General features: G+C 46.6%; 1 protein-coding gene across 4 annotated transcripts; it reads right to left on the bottom strand.

The window, feature by feature from the left end:
* Window positions 1–1,640: 1,640 nt before the first annotated feature.
* On the bottom strand, window positions 1,641–16,546 carry JRKL (JRK like). 4 transcript variants are annotated; one of them, XM_032972275.2, is made up of 5 exons: window positions 16,065–16,546; window positions 14,364–14,453; window positions 13,440–13,526; window positions 9,785–12,446; window positions 1,641–8,146 (listed from the first exon to the last, which is right to left on the bottom strand). In XM_032972275.2, exon 5 carries the CDS (start codon window positions 7,883–7,885, stop codon window positions 6,071–6,073), a length of 1,815 nt encoding a protein of 604 aa, XP_032828166.2. In that variant the 5' UTR covers window positions 7,886–8,146; window positions 9,785–12,446; window positions 13,440–13,526; window positions 14,364–14,453; window positions 16,065–16,546; the 3' UTR covers window positions 1,641–6,070. The 4 variants fall into 4 exon arrangements, with proteins under 4 accessions (XP_032828166.2, XP_032828164.2, XP_032828167.2 ...); XM_032972273.2 differs by having other exon boundaries at window positions 14,364–14,495; window positions 16,065–16,545; XM_032972276.2 differs by having other exon boundaries at window positions 14,400–14,453; window positions 16,065–16,545.
* Window positions 16,547–17,772: the final 1,226 nt, after the last annotated feature.

Here is a 17,772-nt window from a genome sequence, read left to right as displayed (position 1 = left end):
AACGTGTAAGGGATGTCAGGGGAAGGATTCCCACCAAAAGGAAGGGGGAGTGGGCCGGTGACAGTGGAAGGGGGAGAAGCAGGCGAAGAGATATAAGAGAGAGAATTGGTGGGAAGAGGGGAAAATTGGTGGGAAGAGGGGAGAATTGGTGGGAAGAGGGGAGAATTGGTGGGAAGAGGAGAGAATTGGTGGGAAGAGGGGAGAATTGGTGGGAAGAGGGGAGAATTGGTGGGAAGAGGAGAGAATTGGTGGGAAGAGGAGAGAATTGGTGGGAAGAGGGGAGAATTGGCGGGAAGAGGGGAGAATTGGTGGGAAGAGGGGAGAATTGGTGGGAAGAGGGGAGAATTGGTGGGAAGAGGAGAGAATTGGTGGGAAGAGGGGAGAATTGGCGGGAAGAGGGGAGAATTGGCGGGAAGAGGGGAGAATTGGTGGGAAGAGGGGAGAATTGGTGGGAAGAGGGGAGAATTGGTGGGAAGAGGAGAGAATTGGTGGGAAGAGGGGAGAATTGGTGGGAAGAGGAGAGAATTGGTGGGAAGAGGGGAGAATTGGCGGGAAGAGGGGAGAATTGGTGGGAAGAGGGGAGAATTGGTGGGAAGAGGGGAGAATTGGTGGGAAGAGAATTGGTGGGAAGAGGGGAGAATTGGTGGGAAGAGGGGAGAATTGGTGGGAAGAGGGGAGAATTGGTGGGAAGAGGGGAGAATTGGTGGGAACCGGATCGAGAAGGCTGTGGACGAGTGTGGACTGGGCGAAGCAATAAAAGACGAACCCCCAGCAACCTTGTGTCGGCTCTCCTTTACAAATGTATCTGTGTGTGCGCCTCTACGGGGCTTTATTGATGCTTCTCTACGGTCAATCGTTTGTTCGCATGGCCACAGTTCCACCGTGGTTTATCTTGAATTTTCCATTCATGAAGGAGACGCGCGCATGCGGCCATTTGAGGGTCTCCCACGGGTTGGTGGCTCCATCGGTGTCTCAGAAGAGGGAGACGGACGAATGCCAAAGCCACGAGGCGGGCGATGGTTTTTGGGTCTCGATGAGGGCGCATATCCTGGGTGGCTCAGACCTTCCCCCAATGTTCGCCAGAATTCTTCTGTGTCTGGGTTGAGATTCTCTGGAGAATCGGGGGCTTCAGGTGACCATTGGATGATGGGCAGGTGGGTGGTTGTCGTTCGCAAGAGAACGCGTGTGGAGAACCACGTTCACAAAACAGCACTGTGGCTGGAATTAGAAAATTTTAAAAATGTAGTTTGACGTTTCAGGCAATAGCCCCTCTTCATAGTGCAGCGAGGTGTTGCGTTAATCGCGCGTGCACCAATGCCAACAGCACCAAATTTTTTTGTTAATTAAGCATGGTGATGATGCTGAGTTAGCAGTGGCTCACAATAAAACGACACACTAGTCTGTAACAATGGTCTTAATTGAGAATATACTGGGCAATAGGCCTTCATAGCATATACCATAGCACATTCTTCTTGACACATTTATGTGCTTGAAGAATTGGTGTATGGCTAATAGAAGATACATCAACAAACATAAACAAATAACCCTTTAGAGCAGTGTTCTTGACTAATTTTCAGAGCAGGGAGCACTTTCGCCGATTCGACATCATCAATGTGTAGTGTTTATAATGACGAATAAACTTATGAGGCACACTCTGTTTATTGTAATACTTCCCTTACACAGTCCTTAACACACAGAGGGGTATTCGGTCCCCTCACCCGATACCCTAAGAAGGTACAGCCTCCGGACTTATCGTGACCTACACACAGGTCTCTTCCTAACCTAAGGAGGTACAGCCTCCTATCTTGGCGGGACTTACACGTTTACCGCTATCCTAGAGTCCTCCAGCTGGGACCTAGGGGAGGCTATCTGACCCACCGCTGGCCCGGCGGGTCTTGACCACTGGATACGCCGAGCCTTAGCCCTCAGAAGGGCTGGAAGGCTGGGTCCAGGGTCCTGGCTATCTTCAGCCCGGGCTTCGGTCTTTGTGTAGGGAGAGAACTCCCCACGCTCTGCGCGGTCACTCTTCTTATACCCGTTTGTGGCCAGGTGTAACCAATCCCACATTCCCACGTGGAACTGATTGGTTCTTACCAAACTGTGGCTACGATCCACTTCACCTCGTCTGACCCCAACCGTTATGTACACAGAGGTAACGCTGCACTGCCCCTTTGATACCTAGTGGCAATGCAGGTTACCGAACAGTGAGTAGTTAACACCTCTACAAATGTATGAGCCGCCACATTTCAAACCATTGTTGGGGTTTGACAGCAGCACGGTGAACATGGGGTGTTTTCACATTTGTGTACTGCCAGGGGCCACACGGAATGGCCACCAGGGGTCTCCAGTGGCCCGCTAGGCCTTGCAATGAAGAACACTGCTTTAAAATGTGTGTGCACCATATTTCATGTTCATTACGGCCAGACACAAATGGTATATTTATATATTTTAAACATTGTGTAGTAACTGAATCGGAGACACTAAGAGTTGGAGGCACTCTGTTTATTAACACGCACCAACGGGGTTAACACTTCCAAATAATCCGTCTATAGTCGACTACGGTTCCCAGTCAGCACAGCTGGTAGACTGTCTGACTGGCGCCGCCGAGATGGTGAAGACTCCAGCAGCACTTCGAGGATCCCACTCCAAACGGCAGCTCTCGGGGAGGGGGGGCCCTCTTATACTGTCAGCGTGGCCTGGCTCCGCCCCCAGCCACGCCCCCTTTCTAGAACCTACCCGCGAGTTCCCTTCCGGGACCTTCCCCAACATCCCCCTCTGGTGTGTCACGTGGCCTACTGCCGTCACGACTGCTGTCAGGAGCAGATCCCCTTCCACGCAAGCAGCCAGCGCTATGCTGCTACATTGCTAATTCTATGTCACTACAATTGTATGAGCAAAATATAAACTACAGTCAAAGCTATTACCTACTACAATCACCCAGAAATGTCTGTCCGTCCTGCACGTGACGTCACTCCACGAGGCCCATCTCCCCTGCGTGACGTCACTCCATATGAGGCCCACCCCCCCCCCCACATTAATATTCATGAGTAGGTGCATTTTTACACTAACGCAGGTCAAGCTGAATTTAATTATTTATTACGCAAAGTCGCTTCAAATATGACGTTTCTTTACAGAAAGTGACGGTAAAAAAAATCTACGCAGCACAGTGCTACATCCATGCGTGACGTCACCGCAAAAGAGCCCCTCCCCTTCATTAATATTCATGCTCACTTGGAAATTTACACGAACGTACAAGAAGGTCGCGCACTCCACATGCCGCACCTCTCCCCTCATTAATAATCATGAGTGGATGACGTCACTCCACATGCGGCACCCCTCCCCAATAACCATTAGCAGGTGACGTCACTCCACATGGGGAAATCCCCCCTCCCCCCTCATTAATAATCATGAGCTGAACACTTTTTCTATTGAATATTTCAGGTTTACTGCAATATACACCCGTCCTTATTTCTATAAATCCATAAGATTTATATAAATAACCTACAATATCGTTAGACTGCATATTGGCTTGGGGTCATTATTCGGTCATTACATTTTCATAAGCCACCTCCTGGCTGTGTGGAGTCCTGTTAAGTCGCGAAACTTCCAATGTCAGCTTATCTCATGATAGGCGTTCTTGGGGAGACAAATTTAATTCATGATTTGACAAGAAATGCAGCCGCAGACTCAAGTTGTCTCCAATTTCAGTCTCAAATAATTTCCCTAACGCTTATTTATAATACAGTAAAACCTTGGATTGAGAGTAAACTTGGTCTGCGAGTGTTTTGCAAGACGAGCAAATTTTTTAAATAAATATTAATTTGATAAACGAGCGAGGGTCTTGCAATACGAGTAGTACTTATACGTTTTGTTTGCCGAGTGTCACGTGATCACAACTGATATACGAGTGTTTTGTATTACAAACACGTTTCCGGAACGATTAATGCTCGCAATCCAAGGTTTTATTGTATAATTAATCGTTATTGATTCGTCGTCTGTGTCACTCATGCTCTTGGTGTTATCCGTGAGTATTTTGAGAAGACCTGGGGATACAGGCGTAAACCACATGCGTTTATAAGTAGACACTAATTACAAACTACAGTTGCCGACAATACAAAAAAAAGCTTATTACATTCTGATCCAGAGCACTCGATGGGTACTAAATGGTTCATGTTTGATCATTATTAGGCCACAAATTCCCGATTAGGTTAGGTCTTGCACACTTCACGATTTGTTAAATGTACCTTTGTATAAGTCTCACTTCTATCATGATGGCCACTAGGCCCTAAGTATTGTACAGCAATCAGGTCACCTTGCCTCTTTCGATGCAGCTGTTTGGCTAGGACCTCTACAGTAGTTTAGGCACATGATACAATTAAGAGGTATAACTCGCTAAATTCCTCAATTTCTAGAATATTTAAAATATAAATGATATTCTGCGTCATCCAAACAGGGTGAGGGGGTTAAGAAGACAGAGAAAGGAGCAACGTGGGAGAGGGGGCCTGATCTGACATCTCGTGGTCTGGACGCCGAAGGTGACGCCAGGTGGCTAGGCAATGGGTCCCTCTAATGGGTTCGTAAAAGGATGGAGGTGCGTTAGGTGGTGCTCAGCATTCGGGGTTAAGTTTGCGCCGTTTAGCTAGTGCTAGGTTAGAGCCAAGTATTCGCTTGGCGGAGAGTTCGCATTCGCTTAGACGCAGGCGGTGTTTAGGTCCCGCATTTTTGTGAGGTTGAAGCCTTCGTGTTTAGTAGTTAAGGCTCGTGCTGATTGCGTCCACCCGGGTGCCTTGCCTCGGTGATGAGACCTCGTTCCTGCACCGCGGTGTCCGTTCCCTCCTCGACGGGCGGCAAGTCGGCTGGGCCACCAGTTTCGTGCGTGGTCGGTGGGGCACCGGGCCGGGTCAACCGGTGGCGAGAAATTTTAAATCCCCCGCAAGCTCGTGGAGCCGCGACCGCACGGGCGCACGTGACAGGACAACGGGGGGATGACGGCAGGGACTCGAGGGAGGAAATAATTCCTAAAAGACGCTGTCGGCTTGGGAATTGATTTCCCCCTATAATTCGTGGAACACCGTGCCGACGTAGTTTTTGTTGTAGATATCAGGATTCATCTCTACAGTGCACTGCTGATTATAGTATCCGCAATTAGTTCCCATCATGATGGAGTATTGTACTTTTGCTACATCACAGGAGCATGAGTTGATGGTTACAACTTTGGGAAGCATTCATCCAGCAGTGGAATGATCATGGCTGGCTGATTATGTATATCTGCCAGCAATTATTCACCAATGCATGTATCTTCAAAGTGCACAGGCAATTTGGGGGTTGGTTATATTAACGCCTCTAGTGGTGAATGGTGGCTGTTCTTGTGTATTATTTTTTATGTTATGCAAATACAGTAGTGTCAGTGACTGTCAAGTTTAAATCAACTTTGGTTTCAAGCAATACACACTTTATATTGTAGAGGAATTTTGGTTTAATTAAAATAAAGAAATGCAGTTATTGTAAAAATAAAATTTCTCAACATAATTTCTGCAGATTAATTTTAGTCCTCCACACCTGGCCAGTCACTAAACCACACGTCAGCACAGAAATTCTGTGCAACGTCAACAATTTCATTTTATTTAGGATATTGGAATTATTTTCGGGACTAGTTATCCAATGTGGATAGTTGGAACAGAAAAAAGTGTTTAAAACAATTATATCGTTTTACTATTCACTGAATAAAGCCGGAGGAAACTGAAATTATTTCCATCGTTTCATCTTTAATGGTATGCTTTATCCGCTGATGATATTCAGAACAGAAGCACATTTTAATCGTTTAATTTTAAGTGTTGTACTTTATCCGCTGCGGATATTCAGAACAAACAGAAAACATGTTTTTAATGTTTTAATTAAGGGACTATTTATCCAATGTGGATAATCGGCGACAAAACAGAACAAGTAATACTGTGCCATAGGCAATAAGTAAACATTTCCCCTCATCATCTTAATCCTCCAGCTGTAAGAAGTGTCGACTCCCCCCTCCTCCCTCCTCCTCGCCACTTGTTGCCACACGGGGACGACCTGCTCACGACCACCCAGAAGTACCCGGTGTGGGAAACCTGGGAGCGGCGGCCGCAGCTTTTGTGCACGACTGCTTCCGCTTCCTTGATCGTCGCACCAGCGTCCCATGAGCAGCAGCAGCAGCAGTATCGTGTACCACAAAGCCTGACATCGAGGTTTGGCCAAGTAGCGCCGATTGCCTCAGTGCTATCTCGTTCCTCATTCTCCTTATGAGAAGTTTCCTCTGCTCCTTTTCGGGGACAGGAGCATTTTCCAGGTAGCCGAGTAAAGTATCGCAAGCGCTAACGGCCGCAGCACACCTTGTTGCTCTTCCAAAAGCCTGCTCCTCTGCGGTGGCCTCGTCTTCTTCCTCCCTGTCGTCATCGCTGCCAACGCCAGCCAGGATCTCCTCCTCCGTTTTCTCCTGCCAGGCGGGGTCCACGGAGTCTTTTGAGGAGAGCCACTCGGTGATATCCTCCAGGTTGGTGCTGCTGCAGCCCGGGATGTCGTGCAGAAGTGCTAGACATTCTCTGGCCGACTCTTGGAGGGCGACAGGTGACAGCTCCTCATCCGCTTCTTTCAAGTCGACTTGGGGCACGAAAGAAGCGGGCCAGATTGGCTTCCAGCACCGGCTGAGGATGTCCCTCCGCACGTGTCTCCAGGCAGAAGCAGCCACAAAAAGGGCGTCCTTAATAGAAAGAGCCCTCCAATGCCTGATGAGAGTTTCTGGGTCTTCATCTTCCATGTCGAGAAGCTTCCGTAGAAGCTCCTTCCTGTACAGGCATTTGAACAATGCGATCACCCCCTGGTCCATTGGCTGTAGGAGAGCGGTCACGTTCGACGGAAGGAACTCAACAGTGATGTGCCCATCTTGCGTCTGCAGGGTCTGTCCGGAGGGATGTGCCGGGGCGTTGTCAATTACAAGGATTGCGCGCGAGCCCAACTTCTCACGGAAGAGATTGTCACGGACGGCAGGAACAAATTTGGTGAAGAACCAGTCCTTGAAGGTGAACTGGTCCATCCAGGCCTTCCTCTGTCCATAATAATGGACAGGAAGACAGTCCTCAGAGAGGTCTTTGAGGGCCCCAAGATTTTTTGACTTACCCAGGCACGTCAATTTAAGCCTATGTGTGCCCGAAGCATTGGCACACATCAGAACTGTCATGCCCTCCTTGCTACATTTGTAGCCGGCAGCATTCACTTCCGAAGAGGAAGCCAATGTTTTGGAAGGCAGCGACTTCCAAAACAGGCCCGTCTCATCCGCATTATAAATTTGGGATGCGCATAGGCCTTTGTCGTCCACCATCGCTTGGAACCTAGCAATGTATTCCCGGACCGCATCGACATCAGACCCATGGCGTTCACCGACTACGGAAAGGCGCCGGATGCCGTGGCGTTCCTTAAAGGAACGCAGCCACCCCTGGCTTGCCATGAAGGTTTCCTCTTCCTCCTCATCGCCTCCTTCTTGCCTGGACCGAAGCTTCGCAGAGAAGACCTTGGCCTTCTCGCACAGCATAGGGCCACTCACGGGGTGGCCCTGTGCACGCTGCTGCAAGAACCACTCGTACAGCTTGGCATCGAGTTCCTTGTTGTCAGCCGAGCGGGTGGTCTTGCGCTTCTTTGTGGCGTTTGCACTCTGAAGTTCCGAAAAGAACTTGGAGATTTTATCCGCGTTGTCGCGGATGTCTCGGACGGTGGTGTAGCCAATGTTGTAATCGGCTGCAATAGCTTGGAGGGATCTTCCAGTCCTGATCTTCTCCAGGACTTCAATTTTCTTTTCGAGCGAAAGGAAGACTCGTTTGGCTTTTGTCTGGTCCTTGCTGCCTTGCCCTGAAGACATCTTTGCTTGTCTTCTCCTCCTCCCTGCTTCTACTCTTCCTCCCTTCTCTTTGTTGCCCCTATTCTACTCTCCCTTTTCTTGCTGCTCCTCGTTATCGTTTCCCCCTCCTGCAAAAGATATTTATTCTGCATTGACGGAAAAAAAACAAGCGCGTGTACATCACTATACAGTACAGCGCTGTACTGTATAAGGTACTTTTTTGATCTCTTCCTTTACTTCTTCTCTCTTCGTGTCTTGGTTTGTCTTCTTCTGATTGAAAATCTGTAAGTACAGATAACCAAATAATTATATCAGTTAATTAAATTAAATAGACGCACGAATACGGCCACAGACCACTCACAATTGGCACACACCTACGCGCACACCGCCACATAAGAGACAAAATACAGGGACTCCTCTACTTATGAACATTCGACTCACGAACTTTCAGAGACACGATCCTGTCCATATGTACAGTTGCCTATTCGGACCGAGAGTCGTAAGTTCAACCGCCGCACAATATATGGCGGTGGTGGCATCTACATCTCTGCAGAACATTAAACCAGTGGCATCTCCAGAACATGAAGAACCAGTGGCATCTACTTCTGCAGAACGTGAAGAACCAGTGGAATCTACATCTACAGAACGTGAAGAACTAGTGGCATCTACATATGCAGAACATGAAGAACCAGTGGCATCTACATCTACAGAACGTGAAGAACCGGTGGCATCTACATCTACAGAACATGAAGAACTAGTGGCATCTACATATGCAGAACATGAAGAACCAGTGGCATCTACATCTACAGAACGTGAAGAACCAGTGGCATCTACATCTACAGAACATGAAGAACTAGTGGCATCTACATATGCAGAACATGAAGAACTAGTGGCATCTACATATGCAGAACATGAAGAACCAGTGGCATCTACATCTACAGAACGTGAAGCACCAGTGGCATCTACATATGCAGAACATGAAGAACCAGTGGCCTCTACATCTACAGAACGTGAAGCACCAGTGGCATCTACATCTGCATAACATGAAGAACCAGTGGCATCTACATCTACAGGTGATTATAGAACTTGTAAAGCCATTCCCGTGTTTAGTGTACATGCCGTACAACGTGTTTGGAATCGACAGAAGTTGGGACTTAGGAACAAATTGACTTACGAACAGAACGCTGGAACCTAACTCGCTCGTAAATAGAGGAGTCCCTGTACAGAATGGATGGCATTGTTTACTCTTTAGTTTGAAGAATAAATAAAACATACTATCCCATCAGACACGAATCGACACAAATGTGTTCAAGTGTAATGAATAATGAATCGGTATCCCTATATTGCAAATATTCAAACACTTTATTACACTCATTGGCTACTGCACAATAATGTACGAAGCGGAGATGAACTTCTATGGGCGAGTTGGTCGCTTTGTCCCTCGCATTACGAATTGCGGGTACACGTAATTGAATAAAAATGTAATCTTAATTGTAAACTACAGAAAATAAATTTGTATTCAAAGCTTTCGTGACTGCAGGGATTCATATTCTTGGTTCTTTCGGTAAAGTCACGTAGAAAGGAAACAATAAAATAATAAAAATATAAAATAAACTTTTTTCAAATTTTCTTGCTGTGGTTTTCACACCTGATGATGATTGCATGTGTTGCAGTCGAAACGTCGTGATAATCTTATTATTTTATATTTTTATTATTTTGTCTCCCTTCTACGTGACCTTACCGAAGTAACCAAGAATATTGTAAATAAATTAATGGTGCCTAGATTAGGGTGGGGCTTGCCCCCCCCCCCCCCAACACCTATACAATATTCGATAATCAAAATAACCACATAACCTGAGATCATTTACAACAGCAATGTAGTATATAATGCATTGTAAAACTCGCTGGTTAAATACTTACCGTCCTACAGCGGTGCGCCGCGGATTTCGAGGTCGGCACGACCGTGACGCCAAATCCGCGGAATTCCGCCCGGACGCGCGGTGCTGCAGCGCCGCCGTCGGAGAATTGCGACAAAAATCGCGGATTTTCGGATCTCGCGAAGCGTCGCGCGAATTACAGGAATCGCGGATTATTGGAGTCCGACGTACACACTTTGAACGGCATTGATTTTTGTATGCATCGCGTCCGAATGCGATCAACCGCACCCACGGGGCTCTGCAACACAGAGAGGCGGGCGTTGAAGGTGGACCGGGCCGGTGTGGCTGATCGGGATTCCACCCGGGCCGCGTTGCTCGCTGTGCCGAGATCTTCGTCCAAGGGGATTTAAGGACAGCGAGGGACACGAAGCGACAAGATGCGGCGAAAACAAACCAAGTGCTCCCGAGGTTCATAAAGTTGCAGGGCCGTGAGCGGGCCAGAAGGTGGCAGCAGAGTAGAGGTCAAGGCGCTCCAGAACAAGCGTGGCGATGTTGTTTTATTCAGGAGTGACATTGACGAGGCATAGCCGTCAACCCACCACGGTTTACCCCGTATTCTTGTACAGGCGAACTGAGTTTTCATGTCCACGCGGCGTACAGTCGTTTCAATACGGGCAAAATTTTTTGTCTATTTGTTTGTGTTCTCCCTTGTGATGGGACTGTAGGATGAACGTTGAGATGTATCGGGGCACGGGGCGACCTATAATGTCCGAATTCGTCTGTAATGAGGTAGGCACTGATAAGGCGTTGACAGGTATGGTTTTCCCACCTGATGATGATTGCTTGTGTTGCAATCGAAACGTCGTGATTTATTGGATTTTATACCTACGTGGCTTTACCGAAAGAAACAAAGAGTATGGATTCCTGCAGTCACGAAAGCTTCAAATCTCGATTAGGTATGACAAGGTCTGCAAATTACTGTCATTTAAAATATACACCCATATCAAACAAACAGAAACGTTTGCAGCAAACGTACAACGCCATTTTAATTTAAGAGACATTTGAATGCAACAACTGTTTGAATACAACAATATATTTCCACCCGTACCACCGGCACTGTTTGTGGCCAAGAGGCGGTGATGTTATACCAGTGCTTTTGTCAAGCCGGATACAACTTGTAGGGAACACACAACGCATGCATGCACATGTCTCTCATCACGGTCATGTCACCGAGACACGATGGTCTGTTGTGATCGTGTATTCTTGCCATGGTCAAGTGTTCTTAGTATCCTGTCACCGTGGAATTATCCATAGTGCCTTTTGTTCTGGGAAATGTGATTTGCTGACACACTTCCACAAGCTTAGTAATTGAGCCAAGTTGTACCCTGCTGAAACGTGTTACATAAGCTCATGACTATCATTACAACAATGATAAATCATTAAATATGTACTCGTGATTCGTGAGAAAGATTAAGCCGGCTATCAAGTAATGATCTACACAATGAGCGAAAATCAGAGTGATGATTTCAGAAACACCAAATATGGAAACATTTTTGTAATAAAAAAAAATAACACCTCTTTGAAATTTATCACGTCTATCCACTTTCATTGCTCCGAACCGTGGACTTCATTCAATGAAAATATTCAAGGATTTAAATATATTTAGTCACCGATGTGTGCTTTATAGTGCCTCTTTAAAGAATCGCACCGCGAAAACTCCTTCCCGCAATCCTTACACACGTATGGCTTAAGGCCGGCGTGCGTTCTAGAGTGTCTCTCTAAAATACAAAGCTGCAAAAAGCCCTTCCCGCACTCCTGACACACGTGCGGCCACTTGTCCGAGTGTATTAGAGAGTGCGTATTTAAACTGTAACGCTGTGAAAATCTCATCCCACACATCTTGCACACGTACGGCTTTTCACCCGTATGAGTTCTGGAGTGTCTTTCTAAAAGATAACGCTGCAAAAACTGCTTCCCACAATCCTTGCATATGTATGGGCGTGCACCCATGTGCACTTTAGAGTGCATCTTTAAACCATAACTGTGCGGAAATGCCTTTCCACAGTCCTTGCAAATGCATGGCTTCACGTCAGTGTGTATTATAGAGTGCCTCTGGAAATTAGAATACCGTACAAACGCCTTCCCACAGTCCTTGCAAACGTGTGCCTTTTCACCAGTGTGTGTTTTGGAGTGCCTCTCTAAATCGGCGATACGAGAAAACCCCTTCCCACACTGCTTGCACACGTGTGGCCACTCACCAGTGTGTATTCTGGAATGTGCCTTTAATCGGTAGTGATACAAAAACCCCTTTCCACACTCCTTGCACACATGCGGATGCTTGCCACCGTGCGCCACGGCGTGCCTCACTAAATTAGAGTTGTTTGAAAATACCTTCCCACACTTTTTACACGCGTGCATCCTCACGTCGGTCGCGTTCGTCAACTCATGCGATCCCAACTTCTCAACCGGTGCGGAAACCTTCCTGCTCGATGCACGGAAGCGTCGTGTCTCTCCAGTGCTTGTCTTCTTCGACTGCCTATTGATGCATGACGTGGTGTCTTTAAGCATCTTCCCGCATTGCGTGCAGGCTTGCAGCGTCTGGCCGGCAAATTTAACTCGATACGTCTTCATTTTGAAGCGTTTAACATCGTCCTTCCCGCACTCCCTGCACAGGGGTCGTGTTTCTTTTTTTTCTTCTTCTTCATCTGCCACACAATGTTGAAACAAGAACATCGCTAGGTTAATATACGCTATCGCACAATGTGAAGCCCCCACATAAGGACAACAATATTGGGTATGGAAGTACCAGCAAGATGTAAGATGAGATACAGTAGAAGCTTGATGTAAGCACGAGGCCTTGAAAGCATATCAAGCCCGGCTCCAGATCCTCTCGGATAGGGGGGGGACGGTGGAGCTGTCGCGTGGAAAACCATAACAGCGGTCTACTGCACTGCTTAAGAGAGTAAGTAACCAAGTGTGGATTCAGAGTAACATTTGGTGGTAAAGGGTCCAAAACTCCTGCTTTCAAAACAAGAAAAAAGCATGATCCCTTGACCTCATTTAAAAATTCTAAAACATTCTGATTATATATCTCGATATATATATAAAAGGCAAAGTTGTGAATATGTGTGTCTGTTCAAAATGTTTAGTGTACTTCCCGACATGCAACAAACTTGAAATTTGCCATGTGGGTACTTTCCAGACTGTACACCATGCAAAAATTATAAAAATACCCTTTTTTTTTGGGGGGGGGGGGGTGGGAGCTCAATAATGCATAGATTTTTTTTTGCACGGCAAGTAAGCTGTGACGTCAAATATGTCATGTGACCCGCGCATGTGGAAGCGTAACGCATTGTAGTGTAGTGGTTAGCGCGCTGCGCTACGAACCTGGCAACCCGAGTTCGATTCCTGCTCACGGCCACCACCGGTGACGATTATTTTAACCGGTGGGCCTCCCCTAGGTCGACTCAGCCTCAAACGAGTAACTGGTGTGGTGTGTGAACATCACCATTGGGGAGACAAAGGCGGCCGGGCATGCTGAATCCAAGTCCCGGGCGAAGCCGGGTAGTAAAGCAAGAATTTTATATAGCATCGTTAATGCAAATTGCATCTCACAACCAGTGGGAACCACAGACAATCTGGTAGCCAGGGAAGTGGAAGCAGTGGTGAATAAACAAAACTGGGCAGGTGGATCTCACCTGTGTTGATCTCTTCATCCTTCACCACCACTGCTTGCACAATCACAGAGCTGGGATTTTCATCAACATCTTGCTTGCATGGCAGCACTTGGGCAATAACAGCACACATCATCACGATCCTGATCATCCATGCTTTATCCACTGCTACATGAATGACTTCCAAGTCATCGCCATTCTCTCAGGGTCTCATGATGCAATAACCCTCCCGTCAATTCCTTTCTGCTGTACTCGCCTCTGATGGCAATGTCGTTCCACAGCAGTCTGATGCATGTTTTATGCATGGTGGTCATCCATCCAAGCGCTATTCTGGGTCAACCCTACTTGACCTACGCTATAACTATTTTTGGTGCATTTTGAGGTGATCTGGTAGCTGTGGAGTGTACAACTGTTGCATTTACTCTTATTTACTCTTGGGCCATGCCCAGGAATTTAAGGTTGTTTGCTTTTCCTTAACATATAAATCTTGTATACTTTTCACTGTGCTGGGTTACTTAAAAACCGAGCTGTGTCTTGAAAAACATGTTTGTTGTCACGTGGGTTAAAATAAAGTTATCTTAACTACTAAAAAGGTAAAATGTAAAAGTGCAGCTTTGCCATTGCTTGCTCACATCACTGGTGGCGAAACAGCCAACATTAGAGGGAGCTCCTGAGGACCCCTTTGGGGGGGTATTTTGCCCTTCTCTTCCACACTGGCCAGATATCTCTGGAGTACCACATGGACCACTGTGGTTGTACCAATTAATACTGCTGGGTAGGCAAAGTCGAGGGGATTTAAAAAACGTGCACTGTTGTTAAGGCTGCCGCGTGACCTGTGAATTTCTACTACGGCTTGGCATTGATTGTTGAATTGATGAACCAACAATGCAGCATGGAAAGACTTACTAAAATCCCCTAAAAGATTACATTTATTGTGGTAATACCCACCACGGTGGCTCAGGGAAGAAAACCAAGGCATCTCACCAGCATCGTCTTCACGCTTCACTGTTACGCCTTGAAACATCTCAGGGTCTGCTTCTAAATATGTATGAAGAGAGAACATTCCATTTTATAAGCGACCTGAGGAGCAAAAAAATAACAAAGTCAGGCATCAATTTAGACATTGTTTCAATTTCAGTTTATTTATTTTGGTATAGCCCTGTGAGCCATTCGGCTCTTGAATCGGGTGCAACCACAACAAACAAAAAATCTAAAACACAACAAGAAAACATCTTAAAGTGACTATGTGACTGTGCAAACAGCAAATCCATGAAAAAAACCAGCAAAATATTCCTGAAACAAGCATCGTACACCAACGCTGTGTGCAAAAAATCCCAGTGGGATGCAAGTCAAACAACAACCACAAGAAAACTTAGATTAAGGCCATCAGTCTAACTCCATACTACAACAAAACAAACATGTCCAAACCAAAAAAACGTTTTCGAAATCACCAAAAAATAAAGACAACTGCAACGTAACAGTGATCACAAGGACTGTGACCGAATTTTTACAATAAACTACATAAACATGTAACACCAAATCCTAGAGCCATAGCTGGCTGCATGAGTCACTCCACAACAACAGAAGCATCAGTCGGAGTATCACATTTTTCAATGCACCTTTAATATCAGCACGCTAAATCCGGAGCGAAACATTTTATTTTATTTTACGCCAATGAATATCAGTAGCAGAATGTACAAACATCCCAAGGAAAGCCATACAGTTGAGGTTACTGCTGTTAGCGAGAACCTATGAACGCTGGACATATCACAAGAGGGCTTTTGTGTACCTAAGGTCTCGGATGACACCTGGTCGCATTCGGTCTCACCAATGATGTTTAGACACTGCACCAGTGAATTAATTCCAGCTGATCCAACGTTCGTGAGAATTTAGGCGAGGTTCAGAGTGACTCTTGCTGTTGGCGTTATTGTGGCAAGCAATGGAACTTGAGTAACACCGGGAATCGCCACACCATCACCGAAAATAATCTCTTCACCGTCGGCTACGATCAATCTGGTGCAGGGATGAAGGAGCCCTCCCAAACCTGCCTCGTGTTTTATAAATGCAATGTAACAACGAGCAATCGATTGATTGTCGTTACCGTTTTACATACCGCGCCCAACGCACTCGTTTACGGCTGAGATTACCGAGTGGAGGCCCACGACTGATGTAGTGCCCGATGATGTTCGTAGCAAAAGCAACAAATGCTACGGGCCCCGCACTTTCAAGGGCCCCGCGCTAAACGCTTTCAAGCTGTCAATTCCCGGTTCAGTGATTCTGTACTTGCTCTATGACTATAGTACTATACCGCCTTAAACTTTCATGAACGACTGGCTGTTTAAGGTTAGCGATTTGTCGTATTATGTGGCTGGGTAGCAAATAAAAAAATACAATTACTTTACCGTGCAAGTAAAAATAAATATTGTTTTAATATTTTATTTCGGGCTACTGGCCCCGCACGATCGCTCGCAATGTTCGCCGTGGTGCTGGTGGTGATAAACCGAGACCTCTTGTTCAGTTTATCTCGGCTGGTAGCAAACAGCGCGCTAACTACTGCGCCACCACTCCCTCGCACACTCACATAATTAAAAACGTGTCAACACAGCAGTGCAAACACTGAAGTAGAGTACTTTATAACTGTGCACGTACCATACGCGTTGCTTCGAATCGGCGACCACGGCGCGTGATCCAGACGAGGGAGGCGACAAGATGCGTGCGATCGAGACACTACCCGCGGGCGTTTTGTGCCAGGCTAGGTGCGCTTTGAGGCCACGTCAAGTGTCTCGCGTGAGATGGCTGGCAGATGCACCACCAACACTTGAAACACACAACAACACCCGCCCCGTGTAGCCTTAACAAGCTGTTGGGGGCAAGTGTTGTTAGCAAGTAGCAGCAGCAGCTATGAAGGCCCCCCACTTGTGATAGGCACACGAGGCACGGTGGGTTGGCCCGGCCAGCACCACCACCACCACGCCCGGCCGCCTTTGTCTCCCCCAGTGGCGACGTTTACTCCACGCCGCACCGAGCACTCGCACAGGGGGCAACGAGATGCGGCGAAAGACGGACTCCGATTGCCGTCTGCTTTAGAACTGTGTGGAGGGCTCACGGCCGTGACCAGTAGATGGCATCTTCTTTGGTTCTTTCGGTAAAGTCACGCAGAATGAGAATAAAATAATAAAATAACAATACAAATTCTCACGACGTTTTGGCCACAGCGCCGAAACGTCGTGAGAATATTTATTGTGTTGTTTTATTATTTTATTCTCATTCTACGTGACTTTACCGAAAGAACTAAAGAAGATGAATCCTTGCAGTCACGAAAGCTTCAAATCAGTAGATGGCAGTAGAGCAAAACAAAAGTTCAACTCACGGTGATGCTGCGGTGCTGTGCTGGGTTTGTCTTGCAGTGTGCGTGGGTACTGCTTACAACAAGCACGATTAACAACACATTTAACCACAACACGTTGCTCGATGATGGTTTTGGCCAATTTTCTCTTATTCATGACGCATAAATGGCAAAGACAGAGAGGCACAGTGGATAATCGTGGTTGCTGGGGACTGCACTCGTTTACACAACGGGGCCTGGCGATGAGAATCGAATTAAACGTTTTTAAATGTGTTCTGATGACCAGTTTTTAAATCGGCATATAAATAGTTATTTAATAGTAGGTTCTGGTTAGCAGATACAGCCCTTTAAATAATTTCAAAGTTTGACTGCAAAATACACTCATTTATATTAAAAGTAACATATAATGTTAGTGGAATATTGCATTGCAGAAAGATTAGTTCTTGTTAGCACAAGGTACAATCAATCCACTTAGCAACATCCCTATCCGCATATACAGCAAGTTGTGTTATTGTTATTCCATGGTTTGTTTGGATTTTCTCTGGGTTCTCAATTTTCCAAGATTATGAAAATGTGACAACTGGCCAAACACATTCCAGTATCCACCCTGGGTCCTTGTCTGCGTGGCTACAACATTAATCACATTCAGCCGTGGCGATTCCACTGCTGGATGAAGACGTCACCAGTCCATTTCCATCGCTCACAAATGTGCGACGTAATCACCTAGCACCACCACACACGCGGATTTCATCGTTTCATCTCCCTGGTGGGAGGCGCATGTCAAGAGTCCACATTGGAGGCTGCAATATCGGCTCTCACAATTGCAGACATCAAGGAGCAGCCCCATGGGAGCCAACTTCCATGTCACTTCGGATAATATGATGACTGGAACTTCCAGTCTAGCGTAAGGAAGTTATGCGCCATGGAGGAAAAACAAAGTGATGGGACATGGTGATGGTGATGTCGACGGTGATGCCGACAATGACCATGATAACGCCGTTCCTGCCATTG

This window comes from Petromyzon marinus, chromosome 48, assembly GCF_048934315.1.
Source record: "Petromyzon marinus isolate PM22_M1 ecotype Great Lakes invasive population chromosome 48, UKy_Petmar_22M1.pri1.0, whole genome shotgun sequence".
In the NCBI taxonomy this organism is placed as follows: Eukaryota; Metazoa; Chordata; class Hyperoartia; order Petromyzontiformes; family Petromyzontidae; genus Petromyzon; species Petromyzon marinus.
Note: the sequence above shows the minus strand (reverse complement) of the source record. Positions and strands in the feature narration are given on the sequence as shown.